This window comes from Mauremys mutica, chromosome 13 (genome assembly GCF_020497125.1).
Source record: "Mauremys mutica isolate MM-2020 ecotype Southern chromosome 13, ASM2049712v1, whole genome shotgun sequence".
NCBI classification, from domain to species: Eukaryota; Metazoa; Chordata; order Testudines; family Geoemydidae; genus Mauremys; species Mauremys mutica.
In genome coordinates this window covers 1,933,945-1,953,515 of record NC_059084.1, presented here as the reverse complement: position 1 = coordinate 1,953,515, position 19,571 = coordinate 1,933,945, and the positions used below count along the sequence as shown (strand labels likewise).

Sequence of the window (19,571 nt, the reverse complement as noted above, 5' to 3'; positions counted from 1 at the left end):
AAAGCGTGTGACACTGTGTTTCTCTGGTGGAATCTGTCACTCCCTTAGCCAGTTTTAGAATGCTGTGCTATTTCAGACTTGAGATAGGAGACTTAGTATGACACACAGGCTTGGCCTTATTTAAGATTTAAGCACATGTAGGGGGAAAAAAACTATTTTCAAATAAATATCCAGTGGAGATTGTGGAAGAACACACACAGTTTGGCTACAGGTCTGAACTCTCCCAATCTGTGCATCACCCCCTCATTAGTCATATCATGGTCCTAGGTTTTCTCCTCTGTGTGTCAGGTGTGGTAATTACTTTGAATTAGAACAAGGAGACGGGTTAGGTATGGACCTAAGCATCTTCTGATGTATTGTTCCAGTGTTTCCTTCATGGGGTGCTGGAGAAGTTAGGTGAGTCATGGCCTTCTTTAACTAAAATGTATTTTCTTTACATTAGTGACCGGGGGATTGGATCCACTGGTTAGAATATGGAATCCATTTGTTACCAACAGCCCCATAACGCTGATGAAAGGCCACGTTACTGCTGTGACTCACATAATAGTGAATGGAAAGAGAAACACCATCCTCAGCATCTCCAAAGACAAAGTACAAAGTCTGGATTATAGGAAAAATGGCTTGCTGCATTTGGAGCCATATATTTCTGTGCTCGGGCAATGGGAAAGCATCGTCTAAATATCCATATTATTTATTTCTGCGGGTATGATGGGTGCCGGAGCTGTGTCTGAACGACCAGCTGGATTTGTATTAGGTTTGAGAGAGATTCTTTTAATGCTAGACATGGGAGCAGGAGAGAGGAGTCTTTGGTGTAATTAACCTCTTTTTGAAGAGCACACGCTAAACATTGGTGAAACTAGCTTCGCTGAATAGAAAACTACATCTTTGCATCCTCTCTGGGCCAGGAGAAGGTGACTGAGGGGCACCAGAATCAGTCAGTCAAATATTATAGCTGCCATGATCCTGGGAAGCTCCCACATCTGCTTAGTTAGGGGCCCCCAAAGCATGAAAATGCAGTTTGCTCCTCCTTGCCTTCCTCTGGCCCTGTTCAGTCCCTGGCCATCTTCCGTGGTGCCATTCTACCTTTGTTGGTAGCTCCATCTTGAGTAGATGTCAGGTACAAAGAGCCTTTTTTATTGTGTCCTTGTCTGTTGTGCTCAGCTCACTAACATTGGTGGGAGGAAGAACCAGGGCAGTAGAAAAGGCTCAAATATTAAGATTTTAGCTTTAGCTTTGAATCTCCTTGTAGGTTGTGGGTTTGATTCAAACCCCCCCCCCCAAGGATTCCATTCATATAGCTTGTATTGTAATTTAAAGCTAGTGCAGCATCATACTTTAGTGCTGCCTTCTCTGGAATTCTGCAAACAAAACAAAAATTTCCTGGAGAATGTTGATATTTGGTTTCCTTGGGGAAGGTGGCATCTATCTGGTAGGTCCTTTGCCTCCATTCCTGGGCTATTGCAGGGAACACAACTCTACATTGGGATTGTGCATGTGTTTGGATATTGGCCTGAGTGTATGGGAAGCATTTATTTCCTCTGGGTTGAGCTGCTAAACAGCATGAACTCTCTAATGTGCTCACAAATGCCTGAATCCCTTTGACTTCTGGTTTCTTTCCTGCATCCTTCAGAATATCCGTGTTTGGGATTTGCTGGATCACTTCTGTCTCCAGTCCATTCCTGGCAGGAGTATCTCATTAGGGAATTGCCCGATTGTTGATGCCTGTTACAGCGCGTTAAACAATATGCTCATCTGCACCACCTTCTCTGTGAGTTAGTTATTTTACCTTTTAACAGAAGACATAATGTACCCTTTTCTTTCACAAAAGGGAAAAACATATTTTTGGGATGACATCTCTCCTTTCTTTGCTCATCTTTCTAGCAAACATCAGTGAGTGATTAATTTTTGACCGAAGTTCAAAGTTCTTGTTGATTTAAATTCACTCTTGTGCAAAGGGCCAACACGAAGCTTATGCACCATTTAAACCTTTAGGGCCTACGTGGGACCGGGGCTGGGTAGGAAATGTCTTTCCCAACCTGCAAATGTTTTTGAGAGTTTGAAAATTTTTACCATCAGAATGGGAATGGAAGATTGAAATCTTGACTATAAACAAATAAAAAAACCTGAAACCACACCTCTGTTTGAGCTGGGAAGTCTGGTTCCCAGCTTGCATTGACATACCTGTGCTAGTTCTGCTCGAGCAAGCACCCAAAAATAGCAGTGTAGTTGGAGGTAGCGTGGGGGACAGCTGCTCAAGTACAACTGCAGGGAGCTGAGATGCTGCCTGTGCTTTTCCGGCTTTTGAGCAGAACTAGTGCAGGTTTTTGTACACACACAAGGAATCCCACCTCCCAGCTCAAATGTAGATGGAGCGTAAGCTCTTGGTTTGGGTCAATTGAAATGTTTTTTGTTTTGATAATTTTGGAATGTCTGATTTTTGGCCCTTTTTTCTTTTTTAAACTTTTTCAGTCTAACTAGCTTAAGTTTCAAAATGAAAAGTTGTTTTGAACCGCAAAACCAGTATTTTTCTTTTTGAAAATGTTAAAATGAAATATTTCAACTATTTTTCAGAGTGTTTTTTTTTCCTCTACATTTTGTTGAGTTGGGAAATTTGCTGAAGCAGACCCCGTTTTACCAGCAGGTTGTGTTTCACCAAATTGATATTTTTGCTGAAAAACAATTAATCAAAATATCCTAACCAGTCCTGCATGGGACCTTGTACCTGAGGTGAATGTCTACCCACTGAGACACAGCATGGCCTAGTGGAGACAGACTCAGTAGCACATACGTTTTAGTTTCATTTCTGCCACTGGCTTGCTGTGTGGCCTAGTGGAGGTCAGCTAACTTCCGTCTCTGTACTCATCTGCAAAATTGGGACAGTAATATTCTTTAGCTACCTCACAGGGATATTGTAAACAAGATTTTGACTGAAATTCTCACCCTATTCATGTGAACAGAGTGTCAGTGGGACTGCTCGCATTAGTCAGGGGAGCAGGGTTTGGCCCTCTGTTGGGGTCTGATCCTGCAGAGTTCTGAGTGCTTCCGTAGGGTGCCATTAGTTCCTACTGAAGTCAATGGGAACTGCATGAACACAGCACTTTGCAAGGTCCTGTCCATCAGTGTTTTTACAGTGCTTTGATGACATAAAGTGCTAAATACTGTCAGTGATACATGGTGGTGGTATTAGTAAATGCTGGATTTTTATTCAGTAGGAGGCTCGGAATAGAGATACAGATATTTGCTGACCATGTTTGTGGATCATGGGTGGATGCGGATCCAAATTCTATATCTGGAGCCCTGAAGATCTGCATATGTCTGTGGACCATCTTTGCGGATTGCGGATCAGACGCGGATACAAATTTTGTATCCATGCAGGGCTCTGCAGACCAACTGATGCTCTGACATCAGTTCCAGATATCCCCCCGTAAAAGAAGGAATATCTGGATGTAACCTAACATTCCTTCCACTGTATCTGCAGGAGGATGGTCATCCTGAAAAACTAATATAGTCAGGGTATTTCAGTGGACTGAAGTGTCACTTTGGTATCAGTAACACAGCAATGCAGATGTTCTTGAGGTCCTGGTTTATTTTTCCTTGGGAGGTGTAGCAATATTGGGGGGCTATCTTTGCTGATGGGTTCCCTGTTCTTGAAGCATCTAGATACCTTTAGTCCATGTTCCATTCGCTGCCTAGAGGTGGCAGCTCTGATTCATATAATTCATCTTTTATTCAAATCCTGATGGTTCTTTTTGCATAAATGTTTGTTTTTGCATCTTGTGGTTTTTTAAATCTATTTCAATCCAGATTGGAATTTTCTATGGAGAGGTAGAATTTATGGAAACCATTAACTCAGAAGTCACATCCCATGACCAGCCGCTATGTACAGCCCTGTATAACAGGAACTTCAAACAGGTGAGTGCCAGGATTATAAACTGTCTTAATATCTGTGGTCACTAAAACTGCCGTAATGACACATTAATGTCTAATGCACTCCCCCCATTATATCTTATGACCTAGAAATGCCGAGAGCTTGATAGATTGACAATATGCACTTCTTCATGGTGGTCTATACAGGTGGTGAGTGGTTGCCATCGTGGGATGGTCAGAGTCTGGGATATCATGACTGGGCAAAAGATGATGCAGTTTATGACCACAGAGGGCAAGCACACAGAAATAACAGCAATGGCTTTTGATGGGCCGGAGAGACGCCTCATCACTGCTTTGAAAGATGGGACGATCAAGTTCTGGAACTTCAACAATGGGGCCTGTCTGCTTGAGATGCCTCACTTGGACAAAACGGAGGTCAGCACCTCGTGAAAGAGGAGAGATGTGTTTTATCAGTGCCTGTCACATCCATCTCTCCTCTGTCCCAGCCTGGAGTAGAAGCACCATTTCATTATGCTCCGATTCAGCTTGCCAGGAAGCAGGGGGTGGTGCTATCATAGTGTTTTTTTGTCCTAGGATGAGTAAGCGGGAGAAGACTGACAAGCTGAAATACCAGTAACAGTTTTACTTGGAAAGGTGGCCCTTTCAGGGCCAGACTTTCAAACTGTCTGTAAAAACCCTGAAAACATTGCAGAGGCATCCATTGTACATATAAAACCTCCCTTCCTGCATGCAGTTTGACAGCAGTGATGGATAATTTGGTGCACAATTATCTGATTTGTGCAAATTTTGCACAAATGGAGAAGTGTGGATTTTGCATATGTGAGCAGATGTTTTTCAGGCAATTACTAGTTATACCTTAGCATTGTTTCTGTGTCTTTCCCGTAGATCAGTGGAATTCTGTATATCAATCTGAAGGTATATGTGACTGGCTGGAGTAAAAGAGTTACATGGTACCTGTAAGTAGGAAGTGGGCGGGGATTCCATGAGCCCATGTAAAAATGTATTTCCTTGGTTCCCATTGCTGGCGCGTTATCTCTAACCCTGCTGTGTGCCAAATGTCTCCTTAAACATACCAGTGTCTAAAAGGTGAAGCAGATTATGGTCTTGAGAGGGATTTGTTGTACTTTACAGTCCACTGCCTTCTAACTTCATTAAATACACTGTTCTTCCTGGATGACTGTTTGATCTTGCTCACCAGAGATGTTAAAGAAGATGCGGTAATTGAATACAAGCACTGGAAATCCTACCACTCAGAGGACATCTTATCTATAGCCAAATATAACAGTCAACTCTTGGCTACTGCCTCCTGCGATGGAGATGTAGTGATCTGGAGAACAGACACGGGACAGGCACTCTGCAGGGTTAACGCATCCCAGAGTCCTTTGACCCTTATGCCAAACAGGGTAAGTTCAAGAACAGCTGCCCAGCTCTGTTTCCTACACAGTTCAGTGCTTCAGTATGTTAAATGTGCCTTCTGATTACTGGTAAATTGAGGGGATGTGTGCACCACATTCTAACAGCTAATCAGATTGCTCTGTCACTACATAGAAATGGTGGGATCTAAATTAGTTGTTACCACTCAAGACCTTGGCGTCATGGTGGATAGTTCTCTGAAATGATCTGCTGTATGTGCAGCAGCAGTCAAAGAAGCGAACAATGTTCGGAACCATTAGGAAAGGGATAGATAGTAAGACAGAAAATATCATAATGGCACTATTATAAATCCATGGTTCATCCACACCTTAAATAGTCCATGCAGTTCTAGTCGCCTCATCTCAAAAAAAATATATATTAGAATTGGAAGAAGTACAAAGGAGGGTAACAAAAATGCTTCCAAGTGAGGAGAGATTAATAAGATGGGGACTGTTCAGTTTGGAAAAGATGCAGCTAAGTGGGGATATGATAGAGGTCTATAAAATCATGAATGGTATGGAGAGAGTGAATAAGGAAGTGTTATTTACTCCTTTATATAACACAAGAAGCGGGGGTCACCCAATGAAATTAATAGGCAGCAGGTTTAAAACAAACAAAAGGAAGTGCTTCCTCATATAACACAGTCAACCTGTGGAAGTCGTTAATGGGATGTTGTGAAGGCCAAAAGCATAACTGGGTTCAAAAAGAATTATAGACTTTAAAATCAGAAGGGACCATCAAAATCATCTAGTCTGACCTGTGCTTTGCAGGCCTCACCCACCCACTCCTGAAATAGAGCCATAGCTTTTGGCTGAGTTACTGAAGTCCTCAAATCATGATTTAAAGACTTCAAGTTACAGAGGATCCACTATTTACACTAATTTAAATCTGCAAGTGACCCTGTCACGGAGTGTGGGGGAGTTAGGGCCCTGCACCCCCCCACTTTCTGTGATTTACCGTGACTTTTAGCCAGCCGGTAAAACAGAAGGTTTATTAGATGACAGGAACACAGTCTCAAGCAGGGCTTGTACGTGCAACCAGGACCCACAGCCAGGTTTTTTTGGGGGGGGGCAAGGATCTTAGACCCCAGACTTGGGGTTCCCTGCCTCTTCCCAGCCAGCCCAAAACTGAAACCCAAAAACCCTTTTGCAGGCTCTCTTCCTCTTCTTCTTTTTCCCTCTTCCTTTGTCCAGTTTTTTGGGCAAAGGTGTCGACTTGCCCCACCCCCCTTCCTGGCTCAGGTTACAGGCTTAGGTACCATCCCTTACCTAAAGTTATTCCCTGCTTTTCCATTTTCCATGCAGACTGTTCCAGTAAAACTAAACGACATTTCCAGGTTAATCCGCCCTGCTCCCTACGGCGTCACAGACCCATGCCCCGTGTTGCAGAGGAAGGCAAAAATTCGCAAGGTCTCAGCCACTCTGTTCATGGATATATTCATGGAGGATAGGTCTGTCAATGGCTATTTGCCAAGATGGTCATGGACAGAACCTCATGCTCTGGGTATCTCTGTTCCTCTGACTACCAGAAGCTGGGCCTGGAGGGCAGAGGATGGATCACTCGATAAATTGCTCTGTTCTGTTCATTCCCTCAGAAGCACCTGGCATTGGCCACTGTCAGAAGACAAGACACTGGGCTAGAAGGACCATTACTCTGACCCAGTCTGGCTGGTCTCGTGTTCTTATGATTGACAGTTAGAAAATATATTTTTATTTAAAAAAAAGTTTAATTTGTTGCTCACTAAAATTAGGTACTGATGATAGCTGGAGCCAGGCTGTGCACCTTTAGTTCTACGAATGTTCTGCAATCCTGATTTATAATGTCCCTGCTCTCCACTCCTGGGCATTTCCTGAATGGGGACCTGGAAATCTGATGAGTTTTACAGTTGTTTTGCGCTATTGGACAGGTATCCTCTACACACTAAGTTGAGAGTGATGGAGAAGTTATGCAAATAAAATTATGAATATTAATAATACTCCAACCAATCAGAAACAAGATATTTAAAGTACAGTCAATTGTGTTTTTAATAAATATCTTGGCTTCTAGTTGTTTGAGGCACAGGACAAGTCTGTTCCTGTCCACATCAGAGCGTGCACATCTTGTTGAGAAAGCAGCTGTTCTATCACTGGAGCAAATTGAAATTGTGGAATCACTTGATGTTTAATTTGCATGTCAGTAGCCAGAATTCTGTTTTAGTTCTTACAGAACAGAACTAGCGTCTGCACACTGGGGGACAGAGCATAGATTTGTGTGGTGCTTTGTAAGTGCATCATGTTTGCATAGAATCATAGGACTGGAAGGGACCTTGAGAGATCATCTAGTCCAGTCCCCTGCACTCATGGCAGGACTATATTATTGAGACCATTCCCGGCAGGTGTTTGTCCAACCTGCTCTTAAAAATGCCCAATGATGGAGATTCCACCACCTCCTAAGGCAATTTGTTCCAGAGCTTAAGCACCCTGACAGTTAAGAAATTTTTGCTAATGTCCAACCTAAACCTCCCCTGCTGCAATTTAACCCCATTGCTCCTTGTCCTATCCTTAGAGGTTAAGAACAACAATTTTTCCCCCTCCTCCTTTTGTTCCAATGCTTTACAAGGCTGGATTGTGGGAAGCTTTGACCACTATGAACCTCCAGATCTTGTATTGAAAATATACTGCATTGGTATTTGTTCCACAAGTTGAAGGCTCATCCTCCTTTCACTGAAGTCACAGACGTTATGAATGGGAGATAAATCAGACTCTAATTTAGTCACACTGGCAGCTACTTCTCAATAGAAACAGGAATTCTACTTCTCCTTAAGCTACTGCAGCAGAACAGTGATGTTGCTGGCTAGAATGGCTGGGTCTGCTTTGCAAGTGAAGAACCCATTGCCTCTTTAGTAATTCAGCCCAGCAGACGGGATGGGATGTAGCAGTTTGAAGAAGGAAGATGGGAAAAGTCTCAAGGGACCGTTTCACACTGAAATGCAGTTTTTGTTCCCATTGCTTAGGTGTTTATTGAGAGCAAGGAAGATCCCGGCAGAGGAAATATCCCAAAGAAACCATCAGTATCAGTAAAGCTCAGCAGTTATGCCGAGTCTGGGAAAAAGCGCTGGGCAGACTCGAGGACTAGCTTGGCAACTAGGCTTTCAACTACTGAGAATCCTTCTGTTTCCTTTTTTGGCCAATGCAGAAATTTGGCTCCTGCTCCATCTGTTATAAGACAGCCCAGAGAAAAGCAACTGGATGAAGCTAAAGGGCAGCAGGTATGGTTCTGTGAAAGCTCTTGTGATTTAGACTAAACCCACAACAATCTCTGGCTTGTTCCAAGCTGGGGTGAAGACATGTCACAGCATAAGCATTGTTGTCTTTTACACAGTGAACCATGCCCTAAACAACAAAGGGTAAAAATTCAAGGTGGTTTCCTGCTACTCTTGCTTCTTTTCACCCCTCATCCTCCGCCGCATGTTTCCTACACAGCTCTCTGCTGCTTTTGGCCCTTACTCACCTCTGTAAGGGGGTCTCAGGACCTGGCCTTATAACAGAGAACTTCTTGTAGTTAAGGTTGAAAGAAATATTGGCCCTTCAAAAAAGTCTTACCACCCTGCAGAGTCTGCTGTCAAGAAGAGCAGAACATAATCAGCCTCCAATGTAAGGCCTGGCTATAGGTATGTGGTGATGTTTTTGATCCTGTAGGCAGTCCAGCCTCCAGGAGGGGAAAATACTGACCTAGAAAGTGATTCTCCCAAAGACCAAGATGCTGCTAAAACCAGCAACCAAGAGCAAAACTATCCAAATTGGCAGGAAGAGTTGAAGGGCCTCCCAGCTGCTGTGGAAAAGGTTAAATGTCTACATTTCTCTCTGACCTACCCAGCAATCAGAGTGGATGTGAGAGTGGACAGGGCACATGTTGCTATGGCTTTCTCTTTTGCAGATACTTTTCCTGGAGACACGTGAGCCGTCTCCTGACACAGCCATTTTGCTAACCAGCTCTGCAGGTGGCTATATCTATGCCTGGTCAGTCAGTAGTGAAGGGGGGATGTTGGGCAAATTTCAGGCAGTACATGGGGATGATGTAAATGCAGTAGTCGGTACCATGTCCACGGATCCAGAGGACTTCATCTTGTTGACTGGAGATTCCCTAGGTTATATTAAGGTGATTGTTTTATGATGTCTGAAAAACAGCCTCTTTGAGTCTGACTCTGAAGATAAGAAATAAAGTCATAGGATTTTTAACTTGTCTGCTGTTCAAAATAGACCAAACAGCTTGTTCCATTTTAAAGGCTTGGAAAGTAATGAGCTGTGTGAAAACTTGAGACCTTAATTTAAAATCTAGTGAATGAACAAACAAAGCTGGAGAGCAAATGGGACTATTTTTTGTCCCTAGAGATGTCACAAGAATGAAAACTGGAGGATGAGTTATGTGCACCACTTGTACTATTGTAAATGGGAGCGGTGTGACTGGTCACTTCCTAGCCAGTTTCAGGGGAATGTGCAATATGGTGTTTCTGTAAATGAAAATTAAAAAGTTACTAACAAAGTCTCTCCTTAGATCTGGGATATCGAGAATTACTGCAAATCAAAAGAGGTAAAGAAAGTTTCCAGGGCAGGAAAGACAGAAACATCTCATAGAAATGAGAACATGTTTCGTGACTTAATCCCAAAATACTGCAGAGTTCCTGCCAGAAAAAATCCATCTATGGAAACTGAGGTAGTGCATTGCAGAATCTGTGCTGTAAAGAGTTTATACGTTATATTAATTAGCAGTGGCATAGCCTTGTTTCCTTTAAGCTCTCCTCATCACCTTCAGGGAGGGGTTGGCATTTCAGAGTTTTTGTAATGGACTGAATTTTCTGCAGGCCTCTAAAATGTCCCTGCATAATAAATAGTACTTATGCTCCTAAATCATGCAGGTGCTTTCGAAAATACCTGCTTATATTCACAAATATTGCCCATGCATTTTTAGAAGGTTATTGGAAGTATGACTGTCAAGATGTCTGAAGTGGCGCTCAAACATGAGTACCAGCCTCAGGGCAGACTGTGTAGAAGCAGGGCACAAATCCCAAACTGGTTGTGAGTTTTATACTTAGATTTCACCAACCACGTATCAAGTGTGAACTCCTCAAGCACTTATAACAGGCTTCACATGGAGTCACAGACGGTCGCCTTGGGTACTCCGATCTGTCTTGCCACCCAGGTAAACTTGCCTTTACACAAAAAATCACAACTTCCCAGTCCCAAAGGACCAATCACTTACCCCAGATCAACTGCACCTTAGATCCTTGTAGCCAATCCTATAATAAATTAACTAAAGATTTATTAACTAAGAAAAAGAAATGAGTAATTTACAAAGTTAAAGCAGATACACACAGACGAATGAGTAAGTCTTAGGTTCTAAAAGGCAATGGAAGCTGCTGTAATATGCAAGCTCTGTAAGCCCTCCTGGGCTAACCCAGGTAAAAAAGCTGGGGATCCCTTGCTTATGCTTAGAAATCTTCACCTCTCAGAGTTCAAGCGGCACAGAGAGATCAATTTCTTATTGGTGGATTTTTATTGCTTTCCTCCCAGAGTTCAAGCTGATGGGACGAGTGCTTGTGCACATCTCCTCTTTGTGAGTGTCGGGGGAGCAATTAGCAAAGTCTTCTGTCCCCTGATTTTCCACAATAGGGTGTCTGGTGTCTATGGTCCTTCTTTTGTTGGGCAGGAGATGACACCCCTTGTGGCAAACTAGTATTTCACACTTGGTAATGCTTCTCTCCTGACTGTGAGGGTTTACACGTTCAGAGTAAACACTTAAATACTACCTTATAACCTGGGATACAGACATTACAAGTGAGATTAATGCAGGCAGCAACTCACTAGAGTTTATGAAATGCTTAACACTAAACACATTTTTATAAATTTGATACCTATTTTAACAATACTAACACACAGGTGAGTCAGACTGGCTTCCAGCCATACATTTGTCATTTTACAGTGAGACCTACAGGCCTTGGTGTGAGCTGGCACCTGGTCTGCCAGTGTCAGTGACCACCTCTTGAAATACTTGGTAGATTAACTAGGCTATGTGGATTGGTCTCATTGCTTTTGGGAAGGTATCAATAGACATGCTGATGCATGACATTATTTTCAATATAAATATCAGGATTATTTTTCTTTCTGGAGTGACATTATGAAAACATACCTTTCTCCTCACCCTTGGAGGTGACCTGCACTAAATTCACACCACCTCTATGAAGAAGGGAGGAGGTTCTTCAGCCCTTCCTGGCTCAGCAAGATGTGATTTCATAGCAAGAGGGAAAAACAAATACACTTGCCTTGTTTGAATTGAGAAATATGGGCCAAGAAGATCCTGACTTTGTAGACTCCCTAGTGTTATACTGGACACAATCCATTAGCAGATTCCCAGTGGAACTGGGATACAAAAGGAAGACTTTGCCAGCTGATGCATACTGCTATCAAGATAGTTACAGATTATGGTTGAAAAGGTGTCAGAACTATAGAACCCTACTGGCTTTATACCATTATTATTGCTGTCCACAAACTGAAAGGGATGAAAGTTTGTTTCTTGGTAGATTACATTCTCATGGTATTTAAATACCCTGGTGATAACTGCCATAAAAATAGCTTAGATAGGGAGTGGAGATGATTTATAGATTATAAAGGTTTGTGTCATGTTTAAACTAAGCTGTTGACCTTCTCCCAAGTGAGCATCTTCACCAATTAATTTCTCATGTCATCTGTTCTGCAGGTCCTGGATGGCTGGAGTACCACCCTCGTCCCCCCAGATCTTCTAAACTCTTGGAGGGGTCATCTGAAGAATGTATCCCACATTGTGTATGTGGAAAAGCTCAGACTGATTGTCACGTCCAGCTATGACTGCAACGTCAAACTCTGGCTGCTCTCAGGCAGGCACATAGGTACAATTGTTTGGAATGCTAACGCCATTCGTACAAGCTGGTGTTTTCTAGAGATCCACCTTTGATATGAGACAGAAGTGACCAATAGACGTGTCACTCTGCTGGCTTGTTAGATAAAACTGGCTTTCTAACTTAAGTGCAGTTTGTTAACTCTAAAGGATTTTTATTTGGGTAGGATGGCTGGCTCTCAGCTCAGTCTAAATTGGACCACAGCTGACCCCACCAAAACCTACATCCTTAGAAATATTCTGAGCCCATCAATGCAGTTTTGGTTATAATGTGAGGAAAGTGCTGCAGAAGAGAGTGTCAGCCAACTCTCACCAAAGACTATGAAATTACAAGGGTGTCGCCTCATGGCTCAGGACCCAGCTGAAAATCTTCAGGGAGAACACTGCACATCGGAACAGCCAGACTGGGTCAGATCAAAGGTCCATCAAGCCCAGTGTCCTGTCTTCTGACAGTGGTCGATGCCAGGTGCCCCAGAGGGAATGAACCTCTGTGGCTGAGCTACCAATGCCCAGCTGCTGCCTGAAGCCATCCCAGGCATAGTGCCATTTCTTACTAAAATGTCAAAGATAAACACATGACAGCCCTTGGGAAGGCAAGGTTGGTCTGTAGTACGGGCTTGACCGGGAGCCCCCATGTTGTGGAAATGACGCCAGTTGTGTACAGTATTGCAGATAAGAAAAATGATGCCATACAACTCCCATTTCTAGGATTTCCCCCCTTTTCTGTAAATTTTACTTTAAAAGAGAGAGAGAACATTTCAATCCAGTTTGTCAATTTTTTAAAAAATTCTCATTTGTTGAGGGAAATAAGAAAATTATTTTGGTAACCGATCTCATTCAAGTTAGCCATGGCTACCAGGAAGGTGGGGGTAGGTGACTCTCTGATGTCATACCATTTCCATTAGCCAGAGGTCTGTCCCAAACACTCAGGGCCGGATACCGGCCCATGTGAAGGTCCCTTCTCACTGCCCTGGTGGTGGAATGGCGCCATAAAGCTTCCCAAATGGTGCTGGCTCTGCACTACCCCCAGAGAGCAGAGGGCTTATCAGGGGCATGCCCATGGCAGGGGGTGGTGTGGGATGCTGTTTGTTGTTTGTAATATGGTAGCACCTAGCAGCCCTAACTGAAATGGGTCCCTGTAATGATCTGTGGAGAGGGACCCAGCCCCAAAGAGCTTAAACCTAAACAGAGAAGAGAGGGTGCGTTTGTGACTCAAGGGCGGCTGCGCTCTAGTGATCTCTGGCTGGCACAACGGCTCTCCTGTAGTTCAGACGGTCGGGGGCTGTTCTTTAGGGCTCAGGCCTGGACGGTTCGGAGGGCTCTCACTTCCTACTGGTTTCAGTGGGAATGGAGAGTGCTCCGCTCTTCAGCTGGGCCCGGAGAGTTCTGTCCCGGTGATGGCCCTGGAGCCAGGCTGTGGTATGTAGGGCTGGCCAGAAACTAAGGTCCCATTTTGTGAAAAACTTTGAGATTTCACAATTAGTTTTTGTTCCACTTCAGAATAAAACGGAGACCTTTTTGAAGTGTTTTGTGATGAAATCAGAGCGATCCACCACAGACTAGCCAATAGCTCAGTGGCCAGGGCACTCACCTGGGATGTGGGAGACTCAGGGCAAGTCTGAACCATTGCAAAGGGCTATTCTAGGATAGGGGTGTCTCTCTATCTCTCTCTCTCCCTTCCCCCGCCCCTTCTGGCTTTGAATGGAAATTCCATCCTGGATCTGAGAAATCTTCCCGATGAAAGTTTAGTCAAAGCCAGTAAGCTTCCATGGAAAGCTTCAGTTCTGATGAATTGGCATATTCTGATGAAAAAATGTTTTGTCGATAAATTTCCACCCAGCTCTAGTGATCTGTAGCATAGTGACAACCATAAAGGCCTGGGTTTATCATCAGTTTCACTTGCAAAAACCTTCCTTTCTGCAGAGATGGGGATTCGCCAGCCATTCCAAAGGCAAACAAGAGTGAGAGGTTTGCTTGTAGGCAGGTGTTAACTGCTCTATCCATTCAGCCCTCATTCTGACCTTTCTTTTCTGCTGGTTTAAATGGCAGGGACCTTTGGGCAGTCGCTGTGGAACGTTGGGCTCCAGTATCTGAGGCCAGCTGAGGTGCCATCGGAAATCCGAAGAGTTGGTTCCACTCAAACCCTGAAAGTGCTAAATGAGGGCAGGTTCCCGCACTGGGAGTGAGTGAACTGGAATGCGTCTTTGAAGAGTCACATTTAAGCAAATGCCTTTCCAGCGTGGAGGATGAATATGATAGCCTCTGTCTTTGTCACGTGTGGTTTCAGTATGCTGGACCAGTCTGTATCTGACCTCGAAATAATGGACAGGGATAGTTAAAGGAAGTGATAAACTCCATTCATTTTTTGTCAGCAGGGTGTGGGGTAAACCCAGTAGCTGCCATGATCTGTTACAAATCTCTGTTCAGCAAGTGTTCAATCTCTTTCTCCACGGTTCGAAGTTGGATTTTTAGGGCTCTCTCTCCTGGACTGTGTTTACACTAGCACTTTTGTCAGTAAAACCACACCCCTGACCAACACAAGTTTCACCGACAAAAGTGCTGGTGTGGAGCGTCTCCTGCCAATATAGCTATCGCCACTTGATGGGGGATGGTTTAATTATGCTGACAGGTGAGTGCTATCCCATCAGCATACATGGGAGACCTTACAACAGCACCGCTGCAGAGGTACAGCTGTAAGGTCTGTAGTGTAGACATAGCTTTGGACTTTTGGGGGTCTGTAATATTTAGACTTGAGAAAATTCAATCAATTTTTCCATTCCCAAAGGTTCTATTCACAAGAAAATTGTGTGGAGCCTTCTCTAAAGCACCTGATAGGTCTGTATTCCTCGGGCTGCTCTGAGATGGTACGCCCACATCTCGAATACTGTGTACAGATGTGGTCTCCTCACCTCAAAAAAGATATTCTAGCACTAGAAAAGGTTCAGAAAAGAGCAACTAAAATGATTAGGGGTTTAGAGAAGGTCCCATATGAGGAAAGATTAAAGAGGCTAGGACTCTTCAGTTTGGAAAAGAGAAGACTAAGGGGGGACATGATAGAGGTATATAAAATCATGAGTGATGTTGAGAAAGTGGATAAGGAAAAGTTATTTACTTATTCCCATAATACAAGAACTAGGGGTCACCAAATGAAATTAATAGGCAGCAGGTTTAAAACAAATAAAAGGAAGTTCTTCTTCACGCAGCGCACAGTCAACTTGTGGAACTCCTTACCTGAGGAGGTTGTGAAGGCTAGGACTATAACAATGTTTAAAAGGGGACTGGATAAATTCATGGTGGCTAAGTCCATAAATGGCTATTAGCCAGGATGGGTAAGAATGGTGTCCCTAGCCTCTGTTCGTCGGAGGATGGAGATGGATGGCAGGAGAGAGATCACTTGATCATTGCCTGTTAGGTTCACTCCCTCAGGGGCACCTGGCATTGGCCACTGTTGGTAGACAGATACTGGGCTAGATGGACCTTTGGTCTGACCCGGTACGGCCTTTCTTATGTTCTTATGAGAAGATTTGTTCTAAGTCTGACTGGACACTGAATGCCAGAGGGGTAGTCCTGTCCTCACATAGCCCCCTCAGCTCTGAGTAGTGAGCGCCGAGCTGGGCTCAGGAGAGCAGCCAGCGTGAGAAGCAGAAGTGCCGAGTCCCACCGTGAACTAGGAATTGCAGAGATCTGAGAGAATGATCGATAAGAGGGCTGGGAGGGGCGAATGGGAAATGAGGCTGACTTTTTCTGAACCCAAAGAAAGTCCAGTCCAAGTCTTTTCTTATTTTATCCTAATTATTTTGCATAATCCTAATGTGGCGTCTGCTTTAAATATTTCCTAGTTCAATGAGTAGGCTGGGCTCCGTTCTGCTGCATTAGGGAAGAGGGGAAAGGCTATTAGTTTGCTGTGGAAGTTTAATCCTCTCCTTCTGCCTTTGTGCCCAGAGGGACTCGAAGCATTATGCACACGCTGAACCAGCAGAGGCGGCAGCAGTCCATGATGATGAATTTATTGCAAGGAAAATCAGGCCTAATCTCAGATGTTAATCCGAACAGTCAAAAAATGATCCAGAAAGAGAAGCGACTCACCCGTTACATGGATGAACAAATTGAGGCTGAGTGGCACCGGTGGGAAGAGAAGGGGAAGCTGGTGAGGAAATCAGTATTGTTGTCTGACATGCTGTTTAAAAGGGACAATGTACAGAGGGCTGGAGGAAGAATCCTACAAACGTAGTAAACTGCCTTCTTTTTAATAAAAGCAGGGAGTCCGGTGGCACCTTAAAGACTAACAGATTTATCTGGGCATAAGCTTTCGTAGGTAAAAAACCCACTTCTTCAGATGCATGGCGTGAAAATTACAGCTGCAGGCATATTATACTGACACCTGAAGAGAAGGGAGTTACCTCACAAGTGGAGAACCAGTGTTGACAGGGCCAATTCAGTCAGGGTGGATGTCTTCGACTCCCAATAATTGATGAGGAGGTGTCAATTCCAGGAGAGGAAAAGCTGCTTTTGTAATGAGCCAGCCACACCCAGTCCCTATTCGAGCCCAAATTAACGGTGTTAAATTTGCAAATGAATTTTAGTTCTGCAGTTTCTCTTTGAAGTCTGTTTCTGAAGTTTTTTTGTTCAAGTATGGCTACTTTTAAATCTGTTATAGAATGTCCAGGAAGATTGAAGTGTTCTCCTACTGGCTTTTGTATGTTACCATTCCTGATGTCCGATTTGTGTCCATTTATTCTTTTATGTAGAGACTGTCCGGTTTGGCCAATGTACATGGCAGAGGGGCATTGGTGGCACATGATGGCATATATCACATTGGTAGATGTGCAGGTGAACGAGTCCCGGATGGTGCGGCTGATGTGGTTGGGTCCTCTGATGGTGTCACTAGAGTAGATATGGGGACAGAGTAAGCAACGGGGTTTGTTACAGGGATTGGTTCCTGGGTTAGTGTTTCTGTGGTGTGGTGCGTAGTTGCTGGTGAGTATTTGCTTCAGGTTGGGGGGCTGTCTGTAAGTGAGGACTGGCCTGCCTCCCCAGGTCTGTCAGAGTGAGGGATCGTTTTCCAGGATAGGTTGTAGATTGTTGCTGATGTGCTGGGGAGGTTTTAGCTGGGGGATGTATGTGATGGCCAGTGGCGTTCTGTTGTTTTCCTTGTTAAGCCTGTCCTGTAGTAGGTGACTTCTGGGTACCCATCTCGTCTTGTTTTTGTGGATACAGACTAACATGGCTACCCCGTGATTCTTCTTTTTAATATAATTATCACAGAAGAGTGAGATCCTGGGCTCCTCCTACAAGCAAAAAGTGAGGCGTCGTTTATCTGAGTTCCTCCCAGATGTAAAGGCCTGTGTTACCCACAAAGAGCAGGTTAGTTAATGTCTTTCCACCGGAAGCTACACCCTCAGGGCCTGAATGGCTGAGGGAGATGTCTTTTGTCCTTGACAATGGAAAGGTGGTTTCAGATGTAGGCACTGCAGAGGAGAAGGATCTTGCACAAATGGTAAGATGGACAGGAGCAGAAAGGAGGCAAATGGTAGGAATGTGAAAAGACTAAGTTGAGTAGAGACAGGCAGGACTTGGGATGGAGCAGAGGCTTTAAAGCAAGGCAGCTATTTTTGGATCTTGAACTGGAGGCTGATGGTGGGGGCTGGGGCAGTACAATCTTTTTTTTTTTTGTGCTACTGCTGCATTTTTTCCTTCTATGACTGCTACAAAACAAGGCCTAAACATGCAAAATACGCCTCTAAAAATTTCCTAACAAGACTTCTGTTGTCTGGTCCAGGCCAGGATCTATCACTGTATCCAGTATGCTGATCTGCAGGATGTCACTCCTCCTCCAGTTCCTGAGATGTTGGTAGAGATGCAACAATGTCAACTAAACTTTAGGAGAAAATCAAGGTCAGGAAAAAACTTATCTGCTGCCATTTCTCACAAGCTAAATCTGAAAACAAAGTAAACTGTCTTCACTCACAAGAGACTGAACTTTACTGAAAGAAGCTCATCTGGTCCTTTGAAATAGATTGACCTGTAACAGGGAAAAAATGTGTAGGAAATGTGAAAAAATGAACTCTGTTTTCTTAACAGATGCTAGAGTCATACAATATGTATGCATCATGTATAGTTTGTAATAGTCCTAGACATTCTAGCCATTTGTTTTTATAAGTATTAGAAACAATTTCTGACCAGGTAATGTATTTGAGAAAACACTGGATCTTGCAAATAAAGGTAACATTTATTTTATGTGCTAGCTTGGAGTTTAATGCACTGCATGTTTTTCTTAGTGAATGAGACATGGAGCCTTGAAATGTTGCCAGTTGGAGCAATTCCAACTGTTAAATGCACCTTGTTGAAGAGCCGCAGGAAGCCAGGGTGGAATGTTTCACAGAGCTCTCAATACCAGAATGCAGCAGGCTTCATAAAGAAGTTAGGGTTGGCAGCTTCTAGATAAGTACATGTCAATGGCAGGGTTCTCCTGGGTATGTAGGGAGGTGCCCCTCTGCTCCCAACAGTTAATGTAATCTATAATCACAAGGAAGAAGTCTCATCTTTCATCATATGTCCAAAGTATTAATACTAATACCTTTCCTGCAGCAGCTTTTCTAAGAGCTGTGTAAACTCTTACACTGTCTCTATAAGACAGGCAAGGGTTTCCATTTCCTAGCTAGGTAGAGGGTAAGTGGCTTGCCCAGTGTTGCAGTGGGCCAAAGGCAGAGTTGAGAATGGCCTCACCTTTTAGCCATTAGACAATTCTTTCCCTTACTTAATTAGCTCCTTCTACAAAGGAGTGTAATATTCTGCCGATGTTGACTAGGCAAAGTGGTGGTAAAAGCTTTGAAGGGATCTTTATGACTCAGGGAGCAGATGTCTCCGTGCCTATAGGTGTAATGCAAGTGGTGCCCTCACTAAATCATGAGATAAAAATGTGGTTCAGTTGATAAAAACAGCTCTGGAATAAATCTGGTAAACCAAAGACTACAATGGGCTATTGCTTCCATCTGGTGGGCATCAAAGGTCAGAGGGCACATGATCTACAGGTGCCTAATCGCATGAACTTGCTCAGTATATTAACTTTAGAGCCTCTTTTCACTCCTCCCCTCTGGATACTGATGCTGAGTGTCTCAGCTCATCTATGGGCATGTGCGGAAATGTGTGCGCACACGGGAAAAACAGGTTATTTACATTTCAAGATCTCATAGCGAACCAAGTCAAACCAGTTTAGTTTGAAAACTGATGGTGGGAAATCCTTCTTTTTTTCCATTAAATATTTGCAAGTTACTTCAATATTTCCAGGTTCCTGTGCCATGTATAGTCATTTTCTGATCTTAAAAAAAAAATTCTGACTGAAATCTAAAGAGGGGGTGACA

The 19,571-nt window shown here is 43.7% G+C and overlaps 1 protein-coding gene across 1 annotated transcript in view; it reads left to right on the top strand.

The window, feature by feature from the left end:
* The window catches only part of EFCAB8 (EF-hand calcium binding domain 8), a 37,160-nt gene extending 18,934 nt beyond the window's left edge, over positions 1-18,226 (top strand). The window contains 15 exon segments of the mRNA XM_044985790.1: positions 443-591; positions 1,631-1,768; positions 3,805-3,912; positions 4,075-4,302; positions 4,774-4,844; positions 5,087-5,291; positions 8,294-8,548; positions 8,979-9,122; positions 9,217-9,438; positions 9,835-9,993; positions 12,034-12,202; positions 14,260-14,392; positions 16,153-16,357; positions 17,476-17,574; positions 17,990-18,226. Coding sequence (XP_044841725.1) covers positions 443-591; positions 1,631-1,768; positions 3,805-3,912; positions 4,075-4,302; positions 4,774-4,844; positions 5,087-5,291; positions 8,294-8,548; positions 8,979-9,122; positions 9,217-9,438; positions 9,835-9,993; positions 12,034-12,202; positions 14,260-14,392; positions 16,153-16,357; positions 17,476-17,574; positions 17,990-18,226 — 2,522 coding nt within the window.
* The last annotated feature ends 1,345 nt before the right edge of the window (positions 18,227-19,571 follow it).